This window comes from Fringilla coelebs, assembly GCF_963513975.1.
Source record: "Fringilla coelebs genome assembly, chromosome: 22".
NCBI classification, from domain to species: domain Eukaryota; kingdom Metazoa; phylum Chordata; class Aves; order Passeriformes; family Fringillidae; genus Fringilla; species Fringilla coelebs.
This window is the reverse complement of record NC_140048.1, coordinates 4,725,716-4,746,159: the sequence shown is the minus strand read 5'-3', so window position 1 is coordinate 4,746,159 and position 20,444 is coordinate 4,725,716. Positions and strand designations below refer to the sequence as shown.

General features: G+C 51.4%; 1 protein-coding gene across 5 annotated transcripts in view; it reads left to right on the top strand.

The window, feature by feature from the left end:
• Positions 1 to 18,320, top strand: part of USP48 (ubiquitin specific peptidase 48) — a 30,980-nt gene extending 12,660 nt beyond the window's left edge. For 2 of the 5 annotated variants that reach the window (XM_084220342.1, XM_084220340.1), the window contains 16 exons: positions 2,150 to 2,350; positions 3,606 to 3,720; positions 3,855 to 3,985; positions 5,268 to 5,339; positions 8,106 to 8,230; positions 8,385 to 8,507; positions 10,347 to 10,408; positions 10,869 to 10,979; positions 11,601 to 11,719; positions 12,387 to 12,493; positions 14,284 to 14,388; positions 14,811 to 14,966; positions 15,120 to 15,245; positions 16,451 to 16,499; positions 16,623 to 16,649; positions 16,748 to 18,320. In XM_084220342.1, coding sequence (XP_084076468.1) covers positions 2,150 to 2,350; positions 3,606 to 3,720; positions 3,855 to 3,985; positions 5,268 to 5,339; positions 8,106 to 8,230; positions 8,385 to 8,507; positions 10,347 to 10,408; positions 10,869 to 10,979; positions 11,601 to 11,719; positions 12,387 to 12,493; positions 14,284 to 14,388; positions 14,811 to 14,966; positions 15,120 to 15,245; positions 16,451 to 16,499; positions 16,623 to 16,649; positions 16,748 to 16,770 — 1,652 coding nt within the window. In that variant the 3' untranslated portion in view covers positions 16,771 to 18,320. Of the gene's footprint in view, positions 1 to 2,149; positions 2,351 to 3,605; positions 3,721 to 3,854; positions 3,986 to 5,267; positions 5,340 to 8,105; positions 8,231 to 8,384; positions 8,508 to 10,346; positions 10,409 to 10,868; positions 10,980 to 11,600; positions 11,720 to 12,386; positions 12,494 to 14,283; positions 14,389 to 14,810; positions 14,967 to 15,119; positions 15,246 to 16,450; positions 16,500 to 16,622; positions 16,650 to 16,747 lie in introns of those variants that run through there. The other 3 variants (XM_084220341.1, XR_014616685.1, XR_014616686.1) reach the window with 3 other exon arrangements.
• The last annotated feature ends 2,124 nt before the right edge of the window (positions 18,321 to 20,444 follow it).

Below are 20,444 nucleotides of genomic sequence, written 5' to 3'. Positions count from 1 at the left end.
TCTTTGCTCATTCTCATGGCCTCTGGCATCGCTAATTCCCTCCTGCTCCTTCCCCATCCGTCAGCCTCATGCTTTGTGACTCTTTTCTTCTGCCTGGTGAGCAGCTCAGCTCGTTAGGATCATCGAGGCGGAATAACTGCCTGCTCCCAAATTGCCAGCTCACAGCAGGTTTGGGAGCTGGTGAGCCCGATTCATCAGCAGGTAACAGGCTAAGAGAATGCCTGACCTCCAGCAGAAAATTACTGGATCCATCCCTGCCAGTGCTTCACTGCTCCGTGTCTCAGTTTTGTAGGGAGACTGGGATTAAGCTTTTTCTCCTTGTGTCTTGTTGCCTCAGCACACTGAGTTTTATTTCCCACCTTGTTTTTTTTCACCCATCTCCCACAAAACTTGTTCTATCCATCCAGCCCAGGGAATTTGTCTTCACTATATGCCTCTTCTAAAAACTGCAGAATAATTGCAATTGAAGACTTAAAAGTGAGTGTAATTGTGTGGCCTGTAAGAGAATTCACCGTTCAGCTTTTATTACTGGATGCTCAGAGTCCACCATGAGATTGGAGTAGCCCAACAGCAACTCCTGTTCCTGTAAACATCTGCCCCTCCAGTTTGGGAATGCAGGTGCTTAACTCTGGAGCAGGAAGGTGTCACAGCTCCCCGTGAGCCTGAGCAGCACTCAGATGTCACTGTGAGATCAGAGTTGTGCTGGAGGGATGAACCTGCCCTGAGTCACCTGTGAAAAGGAGCAGCAGCACAGTTCCACTGTGGTTTTGCTCAGCAGAAACAGAAGAGTTTGCTCTTGGCAGTTCTGATGTGACAGAGGAATAAATCTCAAAAAATATGATTTTTACAAGTGCAGGTGAAGCTATTCTGCCCTAATTTAGAGATGACAAGACCTGAAACTTTGCCCTGAGGCACCCTCTGCCTGCTGCTGGCACATCATGGGCACAGCACTTCCAGCACAGCTGGAGGCAGCGTCATTCCAGCACTGCTCCAGGTCCTATCTCTGTGGAGCTTGGGGCTCTCTCTGCAGCTGTGCAGACACGTTTTCTGCCAGCTTTGTGGAGCCTGCCCCAGAAAACCCTCCTTTCTGGGGGAGGCAGTTTCATCCCAAACTAGCAAACCGGTTCTGACAGCGATGCAATTCTCTGGAGGTCACGGCTGCGGCGGGCATTGCGTAAGATGAAAACACCGTGGATTGAGGCTGTGGAGGAAAAGAGGCTTCACAGAGCTCCAGTGCAAGCTGGAGACAGAGTGTTTTCCTGTCTTCTGTATTTTCCTCTTGCTTCTCTGTTGCTCCCTCCTAGGAAACGTAAAGGATTTTTGCTCAGTTATAAATGTCACCAACGGGTGCATTTCCCCACGGTTTCAGAGCTGCCCTCGTGGCAACACAGAATGGGTTTGAATTCTTCCTAATTTCTTCCTAAATTCCCAGTCATCCCCTGAACAGTTGTGTAATGATATTGTGCCTCGGTATTAAGATACAGGGGTTTCCCCCCAACCTGCACATACAAGCGCTGACCTGGTTTTGACCCTCGGCTTTGTATTTCTTTTTCAGCAAACAAGGGCAAACCTGCTGCACTGCTTCAGCAAAAAACCTAAGCAAGTTTCCATTTGCACTGTAAATTTTAAAATTTTCTTTCCTAAAATTGTAAGAGACGCTGAAAATTTGTGTGCTGAAGGGACAGGGGGAGCACTGATTTCATCTCTGCTGTTGTTGCCTTTAATTTTCAAATTACCCCAGTGAACTGTCTCTGTTGTAGAAAAAGCCTGTAATGTATGATCATGATTTAAATATTGTATCAGTCCCTTGATGGATGATAGGAAAACCTTCCCCTTTCCTCGACTGCTCTCCAGTAATCCCCAAAAGGTTTGAAAGCACTCCCATTCCTCCTTGGAGCTGTTGCATATTGATTGCTGAATCCCGAATGATCTGCACATCTTAACCTCACGCAGCTCCTGTCTTCCAAATCTGTGACACTGAGATCAGAATGGGGTGGGAGTAGCTGGATCAGACCTTTGAAAACTTGCACCTCAGAGATTTAATCCACAGTGATTGCCTGTTAATTTTTAAGAGTAATTATAAAATTCCACCTGGTGTTGGAGCTGACATGTATGGTCTTGTTTCTCTTTGTGTTTTCTCCCTTCCCAGGTTCCCCTTACGACTTCATCTCTCTGGAATGGCTGCAGAAGTGGCTGGATGAGTCCACTCCTCCCAAACCTATTGATAACACAGCCTGCCTGTGCTCCCATGGCAAACTCCATCCTGATAAAATATCCCTGATGAAGAGGATATCAGAATACGTGGCCGACTTCTTCTACCGGCGATACGGAGGAGGGCCCCGGCTCAACGGTAACATCCTCTCCAAGTCACCTCCTGCCATGTGGTTTGGAGCCTTGTTCTGGTCCCAGCCCTGTTTTGAGCCATCCTTCATCATCCTAACTTTATTTCAGTGCATGGCTTTAGTGCTGCCTTATTTCCAGGAGATTTTTTTAATACCTCTTAATTCTGTTACCATTTCCCAAACCCATTTAGGGTGATCACGGGGTCTGCTTTGGGTCTGGGCTCTGCTCAGGGAAGGGCTGTTCCTGGAGGAATTGCTGTAGAGGAATGGGGCACTTGGCTTAGGAAACATAATACTTGGAAGGTTTGAAGGCAATTCTAGAAAATAAAACTTGCACACGCAACACTCCAAACTCTTGACAATAATTTTCTGAGCACCCACAGCTCCTGTGTGGGCTGGGTTTTATGGAGTATTAGGCCAAAAATATCCCTTCCTGTCTGTCACCTCATCCAAGGAAGCACTTACCTGTTAGCCTGCTCCTGCATCTACCACACATTCTGCTTTTCAGGGTCAGCCCAGCCCCTCCAGGCTTTGGACATCCCCTCATCAAGCCCCAGGTTTCATTCCTTTTAGGAAGTTGCTCAGTAACTCCCACTGAGACCAAATTAGCTCAGCTCCTACTGGGAGCTTGTAGGGAAGAAACTGCTTGTGACGCAGGCAGCCTTTGTGGGGAAAAACAGGGCAAGGTTTATTAGTCAAGTGGAAGATTGCCTGAAGGGTTGTGGGTTGAGTATGGCTGGCAGGGAGGGAGGGTTGGATAAAAGGATGGATGGACAAAAGGATGGATGGACACCCTGCTTCCCTTCTCCTCTTGCTCCAGGATGCAGATCTAAGCACACATCCAGACAGAGGATTTTTACTCCCTTGGTCCAGGGCAGCCTTGCAGGAGGGTGGATTTTCTGGGTTGGACTGTCAAAGTGCCACAATGCAGGTGTTTGTTTTCCTCTGTGGCCGGGTGCTGGGCTGCCCTGGCTCCCTGTGACTGCAGGCTGTGGATACCCGGAGCTGTGAGAGCAGATCTGTGAAGCAGTGGAACTGATCACAGCTCATTTGAAGTACTTTATGCTTCTTTAAGCTTTAAATGTGGCCTGATGTGGCTGTAACCCCCAGGATTTCCTCATTTACACATGAAATCGCCCATCCTGAGGCAGGATAGTTGTTACACACCTGTCTGAGGGCCTTCAAACCAGCAGGAAACGACCTGTGCAATAAATCATGCAATTAACAATGTAAAAACCTGTTTTTCTTTTCTCCCCCACCCAGTCAAAGCACTTTGCAAGGACTGTGTGGTGGAAAGGTGTCGAATCCTGAGGCTGAAGAACCAGCTGAACGAGGACTACAAAACCGTCACCAACCTGCTGAAGATGACAGTCAAGGGGTATGGAAGTGCCAAATACTGTCAAAGATGCTTTTTAGAAGTACTTAAACAGCTTTTTCCTAAAGATTTCCCCTTTTGGGCTCTGAAGAAGGGAGCTGTGGTTTTGGGCTACCAGTGCTGTTGTCTCCCTGCAGGAACGATGGGTTTTGGGTTGGAAAAGCCTCCTTGAGGAGCTGGCGTCAGCTGGCTCTGGAGCAATTAAATGAGCAAGATGAAGATGCAGAGCACAGTAATGGAAAAATGAATGGAAATGCACAAAACAAAGGTATTTACTTCTGATTTCTTCCTAATTTCTGCTGCTGTACAGAGCCAGCAGTTCTGCCTTATCCCTCCTAACAAAAAACACGTCAGAGGTTTCTGTGGCTGTTTTGTTCCCCTTGTATGAGTAGGGAGGAGAGGATAATAAATCGAATAAAAAAAGGCCTTCATTTAAGGAGCTTTTTCTTTGCTAATCTTGAAAACTGCGGGGTGATCTTCATGCTGGAGAGGGAGATGAGGTGATAAGTGGTTTTACAAAGCTGTGTGAAATTACCACCCCAGACACATGATCTTTTTATCCACTTTTCTCTGAATGAGAGAGCATAGGGAAGGAAGAAACGTGAAAATTACCTTGGGGAAGGGATGATGATGATGTTTATTGCGAAGGTTGAGGGATAAAACAGCACAGCTGATGCAGCAGCACTGGGAAGATACAGCCTGGGAACAAAAATCATGAATTGCACTCCATTCTGTGCCCCTACCATGAGAATAAGATGGAGGTTTTATTTGCCTTCTGCTCTTTAAATGTTTGAAAATCATATTTTCTAAAGCTTCTTTGAACTGGGTAAGAAGCTTGTTGGAATGGAAATGGGAATGATGGCTCAGGGCATTGATCTTGGGCTGGAGGGCACCTCAGCCCCCCTGATAAGGAGCACTCATAGAGAAAAGGATATTTCAGAGTTACCACTCATCCTTCCTCGGGGTGACTTTGATTCACAACAGGTTGCAACTCCCAGTAGTGCATTTGAGTTACTCACAGGCCAAGTTGCTCGTTAGGCAGCTCGTTAGGGGTCATTGTCTTGATGATGCTCCATTCAGTGGCCAACGCTTGACTTTAACTAATTTAGAGATAGATGTAGGGCTTGTCAGCCCCCTGGCAGGCTCCCCCTCAGTTTGTCAGGCAGCATCTGGTTTAGATCAGGAATTTTGCCAGGAATTCTGCTCCTTTTGCTCTTACCTAGGCTTGTGTTTAAGTTAAACTCGGAGATGTCTGGGAGCAGGGAACCCCTGCGGTGTTCCAGCCCTAACAAATGCATTCTTTGTAATCTCACAAAGGCCTGGCTTGTGCTCCACGCACTTCAAAGCCCTCCTACGTGACCTGGGGGCTGTAATCCCGCCTGCCCACAGGCCAAGACATCGGAGAATAACAAATTTCCTTCCAAATTTTCCCTTGGGTGAGGGGGTTTGCTGTAATTTGAAAGGCGACCGTGCTCCTTTTCCTGTAAGAATTTTTTCCTTGGGAAAGGAACTTCGTGCAATTCTCTTGTATTATTTTTTTTTTTAATTAGATGACTCAAATGAAGAGAAAAGGGAGGAGGAAGAGGAGTTAAATTTTAATGAAGACATCGTTTGCCCACATGGTGAGTCTCTCCGGGGGATGGAGCTGAATATCTCCGTTGTTGCCCACTGATGCAACATTAACCTTGTAGCCTTTGCTCCAACTGTGGCCAGCTTGAGGAGTCACTGCCCAAGTCTGCTTAATTCTCATTTTCCTGGTGTTTCTTGCCTCAAAAGTTTTCCTTGCAGGCAGACTCTGTAAGGACTCTGCCAAGCAGGAGCTGTCAGATGCTGAGCTTCCATCCTTGCATGGGCAGCACCAAAGCTCTGCAGCCATTTGGAAGCTCTAAAAGCAGTAAGAGAGGAAGAGGTGATGTAAATCAGTCCAGGTGGGAGCTGAGAATAATCTGTTTAACATCCTGGTTTACATTAAAACAGGAGCACTCACCCAGCACCTGGGCCAGGACCACTCCTGGATATCGATTTCCCAACCTGCTGTGCTTTGGTGTCTGTTTACGTAAGGGTTTGACCTCCTATCAGTTGTTTTGAAAGTGATGCCTCATTAGCTGCATCCTTGGCTACCCTGTTGTTTTAATCTCACTTTATAAAGCTTATGTTCCCAGCCATAAAACCCAGTTTTACTTAAGCTCCTGTTTGTAGGCATCAGTTTGTGGGGAGGCTCCATCTTACCTCAAGCAGAAGGAAAAATGGCATAAATCAGCCACACATCTCCTGTCATCAGGGGTAGTCAAGAACCTGGAGTAAGGCTTGAGAAATCTCATTTTCAAGCAGAGTATTTAAGCACTTTGTCACGATTTTAGCTGTTACTCAGTGCCTTGAACGCTGCATTTCCCTTTGCCTCGAGGCTGCTGCTGTTCAGTAAAAGCATGGAGCTTGGGGATGGAACATTTAGGGAGCCAGACACGATAAAAAAATAGGCCAATAGGCCTTTGGAAAATGTATGGTGTTAAATTGCTGGTTGATCTGTGACTTGGGGTCATAGCAGAATAAATAATACTAAATAAAGGGGCTGCTGGCAGGGCAGGTTTTGTTGTCTTGAGTTAACCTCTGATTACTCATGGAAAACAAGCTTTCCACCTTGAGAAACTCCCTCTGCAGTGGATCAGCAAATCTGTAGTCTTGTTCCTACGGCCTTAATTTTGTGGTGGAGGAGGTTCCTGCCTCCATGGTAGGCTTTGGAAAAGGCTGTGCTGGATCTGGGAGGGCTGGCTGGCCTCCAGGAATGCCACCCGGGCGTTCCCTTCGCAGCTCCCTTTGCATCCCTGCTGCTCTCCAGTAGCTGCCTGATCCCAGGGAATTTTTTCCAGATACCAAGTTAAGCCTTCTTTGATGTCTGTGCCCAAAACATGTCCCTGGATGGTGGGAGTGAGAAGCAGGGTCAGCAGTGGTTGAGTTCATCTTCCAGATGGCAAAACACTTGTGCCCTGCAGACCCAGAGCTGATTTTTCCACCTCTTTCACTCACAGTATTAATCTGTTTTCATTAATCATGTGGTGTCAAGGCACTTATTTGTACAACTCCCTTCTTTCCCCATCCTTGCTGGCTTTGGGCAGCATCCTGGGCCAGCCTCTGGAGTCATTTAGCCTTATTGGATGAAGCTCAAGTGGCCAAGTGCTGTACCAAGGCCTGACCTTTGTTTATTAGAGGAAAAGCAGGAGGGGAGCATTGCTATTTTTTCCTCTCCAGGGCTGGCCAAATTCCAGGCACGGCTGGAGGGAGTGTGGGCCTGAGGAGCTGCTTGTCATGTTAAAGAGCTGCCTGAGGGTGGGGAGGAAGGAGTTCCTCTCCCTCTCCTGTCTCTGCAGCTCTCCAGGCTATAGAAAAGCAGATAATAAGGGATTGTGCCCTTTGGACACCACAGTTGCTGTTTTCCTTCCCTCTTGCCGAGGCACGGATATTCCCAAATCCGGTTCTCATCCCGGTGTCGCAACGGCTGCTCCCCGTGTTCCTCCCTGCACAGGGACTTCCCAGCTGCTGTCTCCAAGGGAGATGTGCTTGTGTTTTCCTCTTGGCCATCAGCAGCCCTGTGAGTGGGCAGCTGGTCAGATCCCAGAGCCTTCTCCCATTTTTCCAAGCCTTGTTTATCCGGCCAGCACGTGTCGTCCTTGAGCACGTGGTGTCCCAGTGCCTGAGTGTGCCTCCTGCTTCCACCCCTGAGACAACAGGCACAAATGGCTCCTGGGAATCCTTTCTGGGGTCTTGGAGCTGCCTGAGCATCAGGATAGATAATCCTGATATCAGGATAAATAATCCTGGTGGATAAGTAAGTGTTCTGGGGGGTAGCTGGTAAATCTTGCTTGGTATCTTCACATCCATTTATTCCCCAGAGCAGATTTAGGGTGCAAAATCTGCCCTTTCCACATTTGCAAGTGCTTGGACAGGGCACGTGAAACTGTGTTGAGATTCTACAGTGGGAGTTTGGGGTTTTCAAGGGTGTGGAAGGCACCTGGTTTCATGGAACACAGGGTTATTATCCCGGGGCTCAGCAATGGTGTCACCATGAGGATGTAGCTGTGGATAGCCAGGTTGAGAAAACAGAAGCCCTGTGCACTCTGGCTTTTCCCCCATCCCTACTTGTGTTTGATCAGCTGCTTAGGCCATGGTCTTGGAAATCTAAAGAGCATTTTTATAAATTGAAGTCATTATTATTATTGTTATTCTCTGTCTAAAGGAAGCAAGGAAAGAGTTGAAGGTGACTTTACTAGCTTTTGCTGATGTGGTGTGGATTTTTTCCCCACATTTGTTCCTTGTAATCTCTTCAATCAAGGGCTGCAAAACATCCCTGAGCATGTTGTGATGAAAGCCTTTCCTTGATTCGCTCCCTGCAGGTGACCTGTGCATCTCTGAAAACGAGCGGAGGGTGGTTTCCAAGGAGGCCTGGGAGAAACTCAAGCAATATTTTCCAAAAGCCCCCGAATTCCCAAATAACAGAGAGTGCTGTTCCCAGTGCAAGGTATTTGCCAAATACTCCCCTTTTGTTGACTGTAAATACTGGTTGTATTTCTGGTTTTCCTTTTTAACACCGCCCTGTGCCATGGAGGAGAATAAAGTCACCTTCAGTAGCAGCTGGGAACAGGAGCTGGGATGTAATTAACTGTTTCCTGCAGATTTTGGAGCGTGAAGGGGAGGAAAATGAAGCTCTGCATAAGATGATGGCCAGCGAGCAGAAGACTTCTCTCCAGAACCTGTTCCATGATAAATGCAGGCCTTGCCTGGGCAGCTGGCCTCAGGTAGGGAAGGAGGGGGATCAGGGAATGCAACCAAGCTTGGGAGAGGTTTTTGTTGGCTTTGATCCCTCTCCTGCCCAGAGAAGCTGTGGCTGTCCCATCCCTGGAAGTGCCCAGGACCAGGTTGGATGAGCTTGGAGCACCTGGGATAGTGGAAGGTGTCCCTACCCATGGCAGGGGCTGTAAGGAGATCCCAAACCATTCCTTAACTGTTCACTCCCTGTGTGCCAGCAGAGCTCTCAGGGGTGTTGTGCTGAGGTGTGACTTCCCTGGATTAGCTGTGCTGGCACAGAGCCCTGAAGAGCCAGGGGAATGGCTGGTGTGCCAAGGGAGCTGGGGCTGGCCCGCAGTCAGGGAGATAACAGTGACAATGTTGCTGTCATGGTTGTACCGTCCCTGGAAGGAGGAAACAGCACAGCTGCTTCCCACAGCTCTCCATCAGCCTTCCCGTGCAGGAGGATGCTGGAACACACCTGAACTTTGCCCCACCACCACCTTTTGCTGCTTCTTGGGCAAAATTCAGGTGTTCTCCACCATCATCCTGTATCCCAAAAGCTTAGGGAGCTTCCCAAAATGCTGAAACCCTCCAAAGAGCAGCAGTGGCTGTGCAAATCCTCTCCTAGCAGCTTCTCCAGGAATTTCTGGGGGTTTGAGGTGCCCAGAACGAGCTGTTGGCTCCAGTCCTTGGCTCCTGGGAGTCTCGTGGTGCTGATTAATGGCTGACTCTGCAATCCTGCCAAGGTGCATTGGCAGGTGTCTTCCTCCATCCCTCACTGCTCCAACTGAGAATAAAAACTGAGGCAACACAGATCCATGGCTCAGAACCAAGGAGACCCAAAATGGTTTAAAAGGAGTTTTCCTTTCATGCTGAGCTTGAGAGCTCCAGGTCCTGCCAGTGTAGGTGGTTGAGGTTGTATCTAGTTGGATTTGCTTTTGGAGCTGGAGAAAGTTGAAGCTCAGCACTGTGGGTCAGACATAGAAGGGTCTCCACCAGCAGGGTTAGATCCTTCTTTCCCTTTTAATCCTCCTTTCCCTTTTAATTTCCCAAGGGATCCTCATAGAAGAGAGCTGAGGATCTTCCCCTCAAGGCTTTGGAGTTCTCCTGATCCAAAGAGATTGAGGTTTTGGGAAGAAAACAAGCAGAAATCAAGAGACAAAATGAAATTACAAAGTGTATATATGTTTGTGTATATATACATTCCTTGGGTGTGCTGAGTTTTCCTACAGAAAGATGGAGCAAGCCCTTAAATCTGTCTTTGGGAAAGGCGTGAGGATAAAGGAGAGCATGGAAGTAATTTTGTCACCCAGCTTTTGGGGGCTGGGTAGTTTCTTGTCCAGGAGCAAACAATTTAAAGGAAGATTGGGACAAAAAACCCACAGATGATCCCAAAAATGCTGTCTCATTTGGTGCACAGCTGTGGTTTGGTATCCCTGCTGCTGCCAAACTTGTGGATTTTGATGTTGGAAGCAATTGAGAGATGTTGGGGTGATCTCACCCCATGCCTGTGGGGGTGAGGGGTTCACTGGCTTTGAACACTGAGTGCCCAGCAAGAGGAACCGCGCTGGGGAGTCCTGGCTGCTCCAGGGAAATGCCCTTTCCCACTGGGAATTAAAAGTAATTGGATCAAAAGCTCAAGTAACTTCATCATAAACACAAGATTAGCAATGGCAGTGCTTAGTACCTGATCCCAAATTATTTTGCTTGGCTTTCTCAGCCCCCTTGGATGGAGTTGTCATGGTAAAGCAGCACCGAGGTCTCAAAGGGAGCGAGCCCTGCCTAAAAACCCAACAGTCATCGTTGGGTTCATTAAAAAGATCCTTTTCCCTCCTCTTTTCCCCCAGGAGACGGATGAGCTGTATATTGTTTCGCAGTTCTTTGTAGAAGAATGGAGGAAATTTGTCAGGTAATTTGGCTGGAGGGTTTTGGTGCTTTTTATCTCTTATTTTGGGGGCTGTAGGTATTCTGCTTCTGACTGGCTGCACAGTGAGCTCATGGAAACAATGAAGCTGGTTTTTGCAGGACTTGTATCAATTGTAATACAGTGTAAGACACTGAATTTCCTTGTTTGCTCTGTGTTAACCAGATGGTCAGATAAGCTGGTAACCTGATTAGTTTTTTCATCTGTCTGGAGCTGTATCCCAAAGGTCACTGCTCGGGCTGGAGATGGAAATCTCTGCTGGTCAGAGTCATTCTGCACCACAGAGGAACGCAGATCTGATTTCCTCATCCCTCATAGTTACTATTCCTTGTTGGAATGCCTTGTGTAAATACTCACCTGTGATTTCTTCCTGTCTTCCTGAAGAATTGTGGGGGTTTTGTTGGGATAACCCGATCCAGCTTTCCAAACCTCTTCCCTTTTGCAGGAGGCCGACGCGCTGCAGCCCCGTGTCCTCCATAGCAAACAGTGTCCTGCTCTGTCCTCATGGGGGGCTCATGTTCACCTTTGCTTCCATGACCAAAGAAGACTCCAAACAGTGAGTTCCTTCCCTTCACACACTTTGCTTTTTCCAGGAGCCTCGGGAGAGCATTCCCAAAGGAATGCTCCTGCTGCTGAGCCACAGCAAGATGAGGAGTAATCCCTTCCCTCAAAATTAACACCAAGGCTTTCTCAGAGCCACCTCAGCCTTCCTGCAAGGCAAGACTTGTCCAAGGATGCTGGGTCAGGAAAACAGAGCTTCCTTCAGCTTGGTTTGTTCCTGACAATAACCACTCTAGATTTGGCCAGGATGCAGAAACATTCTGCTTCCTTACAATTTGCTTTCCGTGAGCCTTCCCCCCCTGGAGTACTGGCTGCAGGGCTGGACTTCATGCTCCATAGCCTTGCTTCTGCAGTGATGCAGCACTAAAAGTAGGAAATCTTCCACTCCTTTCCTCCTCCATCCCTCCCTCCGGCACGTCGGGAGCACAGCAGTGTCACTAATCACAGGCTGCTGTTATCTGGGTGTACAGACCCTCCCGTGTAGCTGCGTTTTGGACGGATTTTGCAGTTTTTCTTTCACTGACAGACCAACAAGCCCGAAGAGGGAGGGATTTTTTGTGAGTTTAGGGCTTGGCTTTTCCAATGTCATAAAGCACTTGTCTGTTCCTTTGCACAGTATAGCTCTGATATGGCCCAGCGAGTGGGAGAGGATCCAAAAGCTCTTTGTCGTGGATCACGTCATCAAAATCACCCGGACCCAGGCGGCCGAGGGGGCCCGCTACGCCTCCGAGCCCCGTGAGTGACCCCTGCTCCTGGGAGGGGCAGAAACTTCAGTCCCAGGGGGTCACTGGGAGACACAGAGCTTGGCAGGATCCCCCTGCAATGCCGTGTCCAGTTCTGGAGTCTTAAGCACAGGAAGGATGTGGAGTCACTGGAGCAAGTCTAGAGGAGCCCATGGAGGTGCTCCAAGGGCTGGAGCTCCTCTGCTCTGGGGCCAGGCTGGGAGAGCTGGGGGTGTTCAGTCTGGAGAAGAGAAGGCTCCAGGGAGACCTCAGAGCCCCTTCCAGGCTGTAAAGGGGCTCCAGGAGAGCTGCAGAGGGATGTGGGATGAGGGTCTGGAGGGAGAGGACACAGGAAATGGCTTCCCACTGCCAGAGAGTGGTGTTAGATGGAGTATTGCAGAGAAATTCTTGACTGTGAGGGTGGGCAGGCCCTGGCACAGGGTGCCCAGAGAAGCTGTGGCTGCCCCTGGATCCCTGGAAGTGCCCAAGGCCTGGAACAATCTGGGATGATGGAAAGTGTCCCTGCCCCTGACAGGGGATGGGTGAGACCTAAAGGTCTCTTCCAGCCCAAACCACGCTGGGATTTAGTGTGGTTTGCTCTCAGTTAGCAGTGAGGGCCCTGCACTGGGGCTCTGAGGAGCTGGAGCAGTGAGATGTTTTCTGCCTTGGTGTTTGCCCAGAGCTGTGCCCCGAGTGCCGGGAAGGGCTCCTGTGCCAGCAGCAGCGGGACCTGCGCGAGTACACCCAGGCCACCATCTACATCCACAAAGTGGTGGACAACAAAAAGGTAGGGACTGTCCCCCATCCCTGCTCAGCCAGGCTCCAGGAATGCCCTGAGGGGGCTGGCACAGCTCCCATGTCCCCAGGACTGCTGGGGATCCTGCTGGTCTGTGGTGGTGGTGAGGGCACAAATCCCCAGCTCTGCAGCTCCAGGCAAATTGGGACATTCTGACTGAAAATTCCATCTCCTCCAGGCTGCCTTTTGCCAAACCAAATCCTTTGTGTTTTCAGGGATGCTTCCAGCTGTTTTCTCTGTCTTAGCTGTGTCCCCAGGCTGTACCTGCTCTCCTCCCCCTCCAATATTTGTCATTTCCTTTCTTCTTGCTCAAGTGACATTTTAATTCCTGGATAGAAATGAGCTCTTCCCCTCAGTGCTGGTGAGACAGTGAACTTGGAGATGATTCTCAGGATCCCCTGAAGCTGTGAATTTTATTTTTACTGGTCTTAAGTGTCAGGATCAGTTCTAGAACTGGTTTTCCAAGTACCCAAACCTGGTTCTGGTAAGCCCCCATCCTTAGGACTCTTAAGAAGGGATCCAAGGGTGGACAAGCTCAGATGAAGACAATCTCTGCACCTTTGGAGTGTGGGGTAGGGTTTTTTTTGGCCTTTCCTTGATTTCCCCCTCCCTGCCAATCCCAGGGAGGCGCTGGAGCCCACAGGGAGCTGGAGGCTGGATGAGCTCCTGCCTTGGATGTGAGATGTGGATCACGCAGCACCGTCTGGAGCCCTCAGCCACAGGCTCTCAGCCTGAATCCCCAGCCTGAATCCCTCTTGGCTCTGGTGCATGAGAGGGTTGGGTGTTGTATTTTTCTGGCACTGGACAGGACTGTGCTCACACGTGGGGCTGGCAGAAAAACAGGGAGCTATTCTTTATGGAGCAGCTGGAGCTGGAGAGAGGGGGTGAGAACGTGCCCACGAGATCCCCCAGTAACAGGGCAGCCTCGGCAGGATGGGAAGCAGCAGGAATGCTGGCCAGGATCACTGTCAGCAGCACTGGGAGCCACTGTGCCCTTCCTGCTGGCTTTGCAAAATCAGGGAGTGTTTCCCAGCCCCTCGCCCCTTTTCCTCCTTCCTCTGCACCACCTGGTTCTTCCTTGGGGTGAATGGTGCTGCAGAGGGAAACCTCATCCAGATAAAATCATTGTAGGGTGGCACTGCTGGAATTCAGAGGGCTCTGGGGAATGTTTGGAGCTGGAATTGCATCGTTAATTGCAAATACATTGATGGAGAAGAGAGCTCTTGGCATCCACATCTCCTGGGCTCCTGCAAAGCCCAGTTCCAGCTACAGCCTAGCTGGGAATTTACATCCAGGCAAATCTATGCCTGGAGTGACTTTCACTGGCCTGAACAACCTTTTTATTTTTGTATTTGTGTAAATTATTTAGATTTCATTTACTTACAACCTCCAGCCCCATAAGTAATGGTGCTGCGTGTCCCTGCCAGGCTGCTGCAGGGGTGGATAAATGTCTTAATTCACAGAAAATACTTTCTCCATGCTGAGGCTTTTGTAATACACTTGGATCAGCCAGCTGATGGGAAAGGAATCAGTCAGGGGCTCAGGAGACTTTCCTTTGCCTGGAAAGGAGGGCAGGAAACGCCTGCAATTGCACAGAGGGAGATTCCTGAGCTGAGTCCCACTGAGGCTGCACACAGCTGGGGAGGGTGGAGCAGCTCCCAGGGTTGTTCCTGGGCTCTCTGGATGGAGGTGGCACCTGGAGGTCTCCAGGAGCTGTTTGCCAGGGTGGGACAGGCCATGTGGGTGCTGTTGGTTATGGAGAATGATTTTTATGACTCCAGGTAATGAAGGACGCGGCTCCAGAGCTGAACGTGAGCAGCTCGGAAGCTGAAGAGGAAAGGGAGGAAAACAAACCAGAGGGGGAGCAAGATCCCGATTTTAACCAGGTAGAGATGAAAAATCCCATCAAAAATCAAATCCTTGATTTTTGTATCATCCTCTTGAGTCAGCATGATGGGATCACCACCCTCCTCCTCTGCATCTCACTGGCAGCAGAAAAGTGTCTTAAATTGCCATTTGAATGGTCAAAGCACACCAGTGCTGGGTTTGGAGAGATGGAATATGGATAGGGATTCATGTGCATGTGGAAATCTGCCCCACACTGGCATTAGGACTAGGAACTGACGTTTGAAGGTAAATCCTTTGGTCATCTCCACACTTGCATGCTTCAATTGGCTTTCCAAGGGGTTTTCCATCTTTTCCTGCCTTCCCCTGCATGACCAATTGGCCCAAAACACTCTCTGGGGTCTGGGAAGGTTGTGTTTATCCCCAAGCAGCTCAGTCTCCTCGATTTTTGCCTCGTTTCCAGGCCAATGGTGGCACGAAACGCCAGAAGCTGTCCCACCAGAGCTACATCACCTACCAAAAACAGGGCATCAGGAGAAGCACACGGCACCGCAAGGTGCGCGGGGAGAAAGCGCTGCTGGTGTCAGCCAACCAGACCCTGAAAGAGCTGAAAATCCAGGTGAGGCCAGCCCTCCTGCCAGCAAGGAGGCAGAAAACGCAAAATGAGGAGCGTGGGGGCGCAGGGGAAGGGTGTGACTCCCGCAGGAGCTGGGGATGGGTGCTGGGGCGGGAGGTGCAGCAGCTCCAGGATGAGGTGTCCGTGTGCCCCCAGATCATGCACGCCTTCTCCGTGGCCCCCTTTGACCAGAACCTGTCCCTGGATGGGAAGATCCTGAGCGATGACACGGCCACGCTGGGCAGCCTGGGAGTCATCCCTGAGTCTGTCATCCTGCTCAAGGTACCGGCTTGGGTGTGGAAGTGGGGACAAAGGGAGCCAGCTCCTCGGGGAGCTCCTTGGAGGAGGAGGAGAATCCTTAATTTTTTTTGTCTTGGGGGAGGAAATTCCTTATTTTGTTTCAGAGGAGGAATATCCTTGGGTGTTTGAGGGGTTTTTTGTATTGGTTTTTTGTTCTGGAGGAGGAAAATCTGAATTTTCTTTTGTTTTTGAAGAGGAATATCCTTTTGTTTTGTTTTGGAGGAGGAAAAGCCTTAATTTTTTTGAGTTAGGGGAGGAAAATCCTCATTCTTGCTTTGGAGGAGGAGTATCCTTAATTTTATTTGTTTTGGAGGAGGTAAATCCTTTTTATCTTTGTTTCGGAGTAGAAAACCCCCTTCTTTTATTTCCAAGAGTGCTTTGTAGCTGATACAGCTGCTGAGCTCTGTGGGTACCAGCCCAAAACACAACTAAATTGGGGAGTGAGTCCTCACGTGGAATTCCCAGTGTTTGGGCAGCAGAGCCATTTCCTAATCCTCTCCTGAGCAGAGCTGTGATCCCCTGGATCCCTGTGCTGCTTCATTCCCTGGTTTCTCTGCTGGTTCATTCCCTGCTCCCTGTGCTGGTTCACTCCCTTATCCTGGTGCTGGTTCATTCCCTGATCCCTGTGCTTGTTCTGATCCCTGTGCTGGTTCATTCCCTGATCCCTGTGCTGGTTCATTCCCTGGTTTCTCTGCTGGTTCACTCCCTGATCCCTGTACTGGTTCTGATCCCTGTGCTGGTTCATTCCCTGATCCCTGTGCTGGTTCATTCCCTGGTTTCTCTGCTGGTTCACTCCCTGATCCCTGTGCTGGTTCTGATCCCTGTGCTGGTTCACTCCCTGATCCCTGTGCTGGTTCTGATCCCTGATCCCTGTGCTTGTTCTGATCCCTGTGCTGGTTCATTCCCTGATCCCTGTGCTGGTTCTGATCCCTGATCCCTGATCCCTGTGCTTGTTCTGATCCCTGTGCTGGTTCTGATCCCTGATCCCTGTGCTGGTTCTGATCCCTGATCCCTGTGCTGGTTCTGATCCCTGATCCCTGTGCTGGTTCATTCCCTGATCCTGGTGCTGGTTCACTCCCTGATCCCTGTGCTGGTTCATTCCCTGATCCCTGTGCTGGTCTGATCCCTGTGCTGGTTCTGATCCCTGTGCTGGTTCACTCCCTGCCCCTGTCCTTTCCCCTCTCCAGGCTGACGAGCCCATCGCGGATTACGCGGCCATGGACGACGTTATGCAAGGTGAGAGGGGTGGGGAAGGGCTGGGGTTGGGAAGGTGGAACGTGGGGATTGTGGCACTTCCTTGTCAGCAGCTGTGGAATCCTCAGAGCCACTTCTAATGCTTTCCTTCCCTTTCCATCCCAGTTTGTATGCCTGAAGAAGGATTTAAAGGTGAGTCCAGGTGTTTTTCCCCCTTTGTATCCCCTCACATGATTCCCACCCCCATCCCCTTTCCCTCCTCATCTGCTGGTGGTGTCTTTCCTTCCCAGGGACTGGTTTACTTGGCCACTGATGGTTTTCCAAGAGGAGCGACCAGAAGGGAAGAGGATTTGTCACATGCTAGGGCATTAAAAGAATAAAAATAGGTGGATACAGTACTTTTTGACTCTTCCAGAAGGCAAAAATCCATCGTGAGACGTTTGCTCCCCAAAAAAACAAAACAAATGCCTTATGTCAAAGCAGATTGCACTGAAGGACATCCTGCTTCAGGACAACGTTCCCGGGTTTATTTAACAAAGAACAGGAAGGTTGGGAAGTTGAGCAGCAGTTGGTGTGTGTGGCACGAGGGGCAGCCCTGCGTGTCCCCAGCAGAGGGGTGGTGGTACAGTAGATCCAGACCATCCTGATCACTCTGCAGGAGCTCTTTAGGATAATCCTGTCTTTGATCCACTCTCACCCTTTTCAGTCCAGCATGGAAGTACAGGAATTGTGACTTCGTGAGGAATGTCTAGTGCTTTCAGACAACAAAACTTCATTTTCTTAACCCAAAATGGAAGCTGGGATCTGCCTCCCAAGCCCTGCCAGGGGCTGGGAGCCGCCCCCTCTCCGCATCCTTCTGCTGTCACTTCCACGCCTTGGACAATCCAGTAACCACCTGGGCTCTGGGAACTGGGGTTTTTTTAGAAATTTGGGATATTTTAATGACTCTGGAGAACATTTTCCTCCAGTCTGGCGCTGCTGGGAGCGTTCCTGGCTCAGGGCAGTCAGAGCTGGTGAGGGGGTGCGGGTGGGTGCTGAGTTTCCCATGGGAAGAGGTTTTGTTACTCCTCTCTCCTCACTTTTCAGCAATGCACTAATTTTTTTTTTCTTTTTTTTTAACATCTCCCAGAAAACTTTTTTTCCCATTAATATTTAGCAGGAAATAGTATCCCACTTCCAGACTGATCCACACTGGGCACTGCCAAGGAATTTCTTTATTAGAGATCCTCTTCCTTTCCAACCTTTTCTTTTGTTTCTGCAGAAAAATACAATGCAGAAATCACATCAGATTTATTTTTTCAAGGTTTGCAGGAATTTGGGCTGCAAGAAGAGGATGTGGGCCACAAATTCCATGCCCAAAACCCCACTAGTTTGGATTTCCAGTGTCTTATTTCCAGTGTTTTATGCAAAGAATTCCAGCAGCTCTTTGCCAGCGCCTTCCTCTCTTGTCCCTGCTGGGTTTTGGGGTGAAGCAGCAGCATTTGAGGGGCTCTAAATTTCCTAAAAAGTGATGTTTTGGGGCAGTTTGAACCTGTGGATTCTTTCCCAAGGTATAAACATGGCAAATTCCATGCCAAAGCCACAGGAGGCTTTTCTTCCCAACCTGAAGCACTCGCTTGTGTACATATTCCTTGGAAATTCCATCTTTTCAAGTTGCTGTTAATTTTTTTAATGTTATATATAAAAAAGTCTCTTCTTTGAGCTTACACTGTTGTGGGAAGGAGCCCCGTGGGGTGGTGAGGGCTGTGGTGGTTCCGGCAGCGCCGGATCCTGCGGAGGATGCAGGTGCAAGGTGTGAGCCAAGGCCCCGTTCCTGGTTTGTCTGTTATTTGCAAATATTATCGGATTAAAGTTGTCATTGGAGCTGTGGCAGCCTCGTTACAGTGCAGACACGTGGGCCCAGGGTGTTGGAGCAAGGTGGAGGTGATTATCCCATAAATCCCACTTGGAGCTGTCCCACAAAGGAGTGTGGGCACTGCGGGGTGGGGTGGGAGCAAGAGGGACCCCACTGGAGCAGGAATCCCCCCCTCCCTTGCACAGGTTTTATGGAGCTTGGGCACAGCATTTGGTGGCCCTGGCCCTGTCACATCAACCCCCATCCCCACCTGGTGTGTCCCTGGGGAGGGTCCCTGCCCCTCCGAGGGGCCCTCTGAGCCAGGGTGTCCCCCTGAGCCCCTGGGGGAGGCAAATGGGTGCTGGAGGTGGGGGGAGAAGAGAGGCCTTGGGCCATGGGGGGGCCTGGGTACTGGGGATGGGCATTAGGGATGGGTGGGGTGGGAGCTGGGGGGCTGTCGGGTGGGGTCCCAGGTAGGGATGGGGGTCACCCTCTGTGTGGGAGAGGAGGGGTTAAAGTGTGTGTGTGTGGGGGTACTCTGGGTACCAGGAATGGGGAATTACGGATGGGGGAGTTCCTGGGGTACCAGGGATGGAGAGGTAGGGGAGGAGGGGCTTGGGCAGCAGGGCTAGAGCTGGGGGTCCCCGAGTCCCAGGGAGGGGGGTTACGGATGAGCGGGGTCTGCCGGGAGCCACGGGGGGGATGGGGGAGCCAGCTCTGGGTCCCGGGGAGAGACGGGGGGGGAGCCCCGCGAGCCGGATTTGGGGGGAGATGTGGGTGATGGGCAGAGCGGTACCCGGGTGCCAACCGCGGGCGGGGGGATGGAGATGGGTCCCGGGGGGACAGGGAGACGTTTGGGGGCCCCCGCTCTGCGGGGCGCTGGGGAAGGAGGGGACACCCCGGCGGTACCGGGGGTGACATCAGGGATGGAGAGGGGGATCCCCAGTTCCGGATCTCAGTTCCCCGTGCCGTTTTCCCGGTGTCCGTGGCCGGTGCTCTGCTCCCGTAGCCCGTGGCCGTTCCCCGGTACAGTGCCCGGTTCCCGGTACCGGCTCCCGGTCCCACCGCCCCCGGAGGGGCCGCCCCGCCCCGCCGCACGTGACGCTGCGCGGTGGCAGCGAGCGCCGGGGCCCCGCTCGGCTCCGCTCGGTACCGGCCCCGCTCCGGGACCGCCCGGCCCCGCCGCCCCCGGTAAGTGCCGCCCTGCGGGGAGCGGGCACCGCGGTCCCCCCGGAGATCCCCCTCTGGAGATGTCCCCTCATCCCCGCCGCAGCACCGGGGGTCCGTCCGCCCGTGACCTTCACCGCTGCCGGTACCGGGGGAGGGGATGGGGGGGGAAATGCTCCGGGCCTGGGGGAAAAGACCCGGGTTGGGGGCGGGGGCGGGGGGAAGAGTCGCCCATTGACCCCCCAACCGACCCCCCCAAATGTCTCCTCCATAATTACACCCTACAACTTGCCCCCCACCAAACCTGCCCCCCCTCCCGGATACCCCAAAACCAGCCCCCCTCTTCTGCCCCCCATCGCCTCCTCCCCCTGTTCCAGTCTCCCCAGCCTGACTCCCGTGTCCCCCCAAACCCAATCTCCCCCCACATTCAGAACATCTCCCCCTGGTGCTCCCCCCCCCCGTGGATGTGGGGGGTGTGGGGAGCGATAGGGGACCCCCCCCCCCCAGGGTCGCCCCCAGCCCGGCGGGGTCACGCAGCGGCCCGGGGGGTGCGCGGGGAAGGGTCGCGTTTGCACGGGGCCGGGTGGCGATGTCGCATTGGCACGGGGACAGCGGGGTCACACCTTGCACGGGGACGGGTCCCACCTGCACCGGGGCCGTGCTTGGCTGCGGTTGTGTTTGCACAGGGACGGGTCACACCTGCGCTGGCGCTGGCTTTGCACAGGGACGGTGACATTTGTACCGATGTCCTGTTTGCACAGGGACGGTGACATTTGCACGAGGGTCCCTTTTGCACCAGGGACGTGCTTGCACGTCATTGTGTTTGCACAGGGCCGGGTGACACTTGCACCAGGGCTGTGTTAGATGGGGACAGTGCCATTTGCATGGGGCCGGTGGCGTTTGCACGAGAACGGTCACATTGCCACGGGGAGAGAGACATTTGCACGGGGCTGGTGACACTGGCACGGGAACGATCACACCTGCAC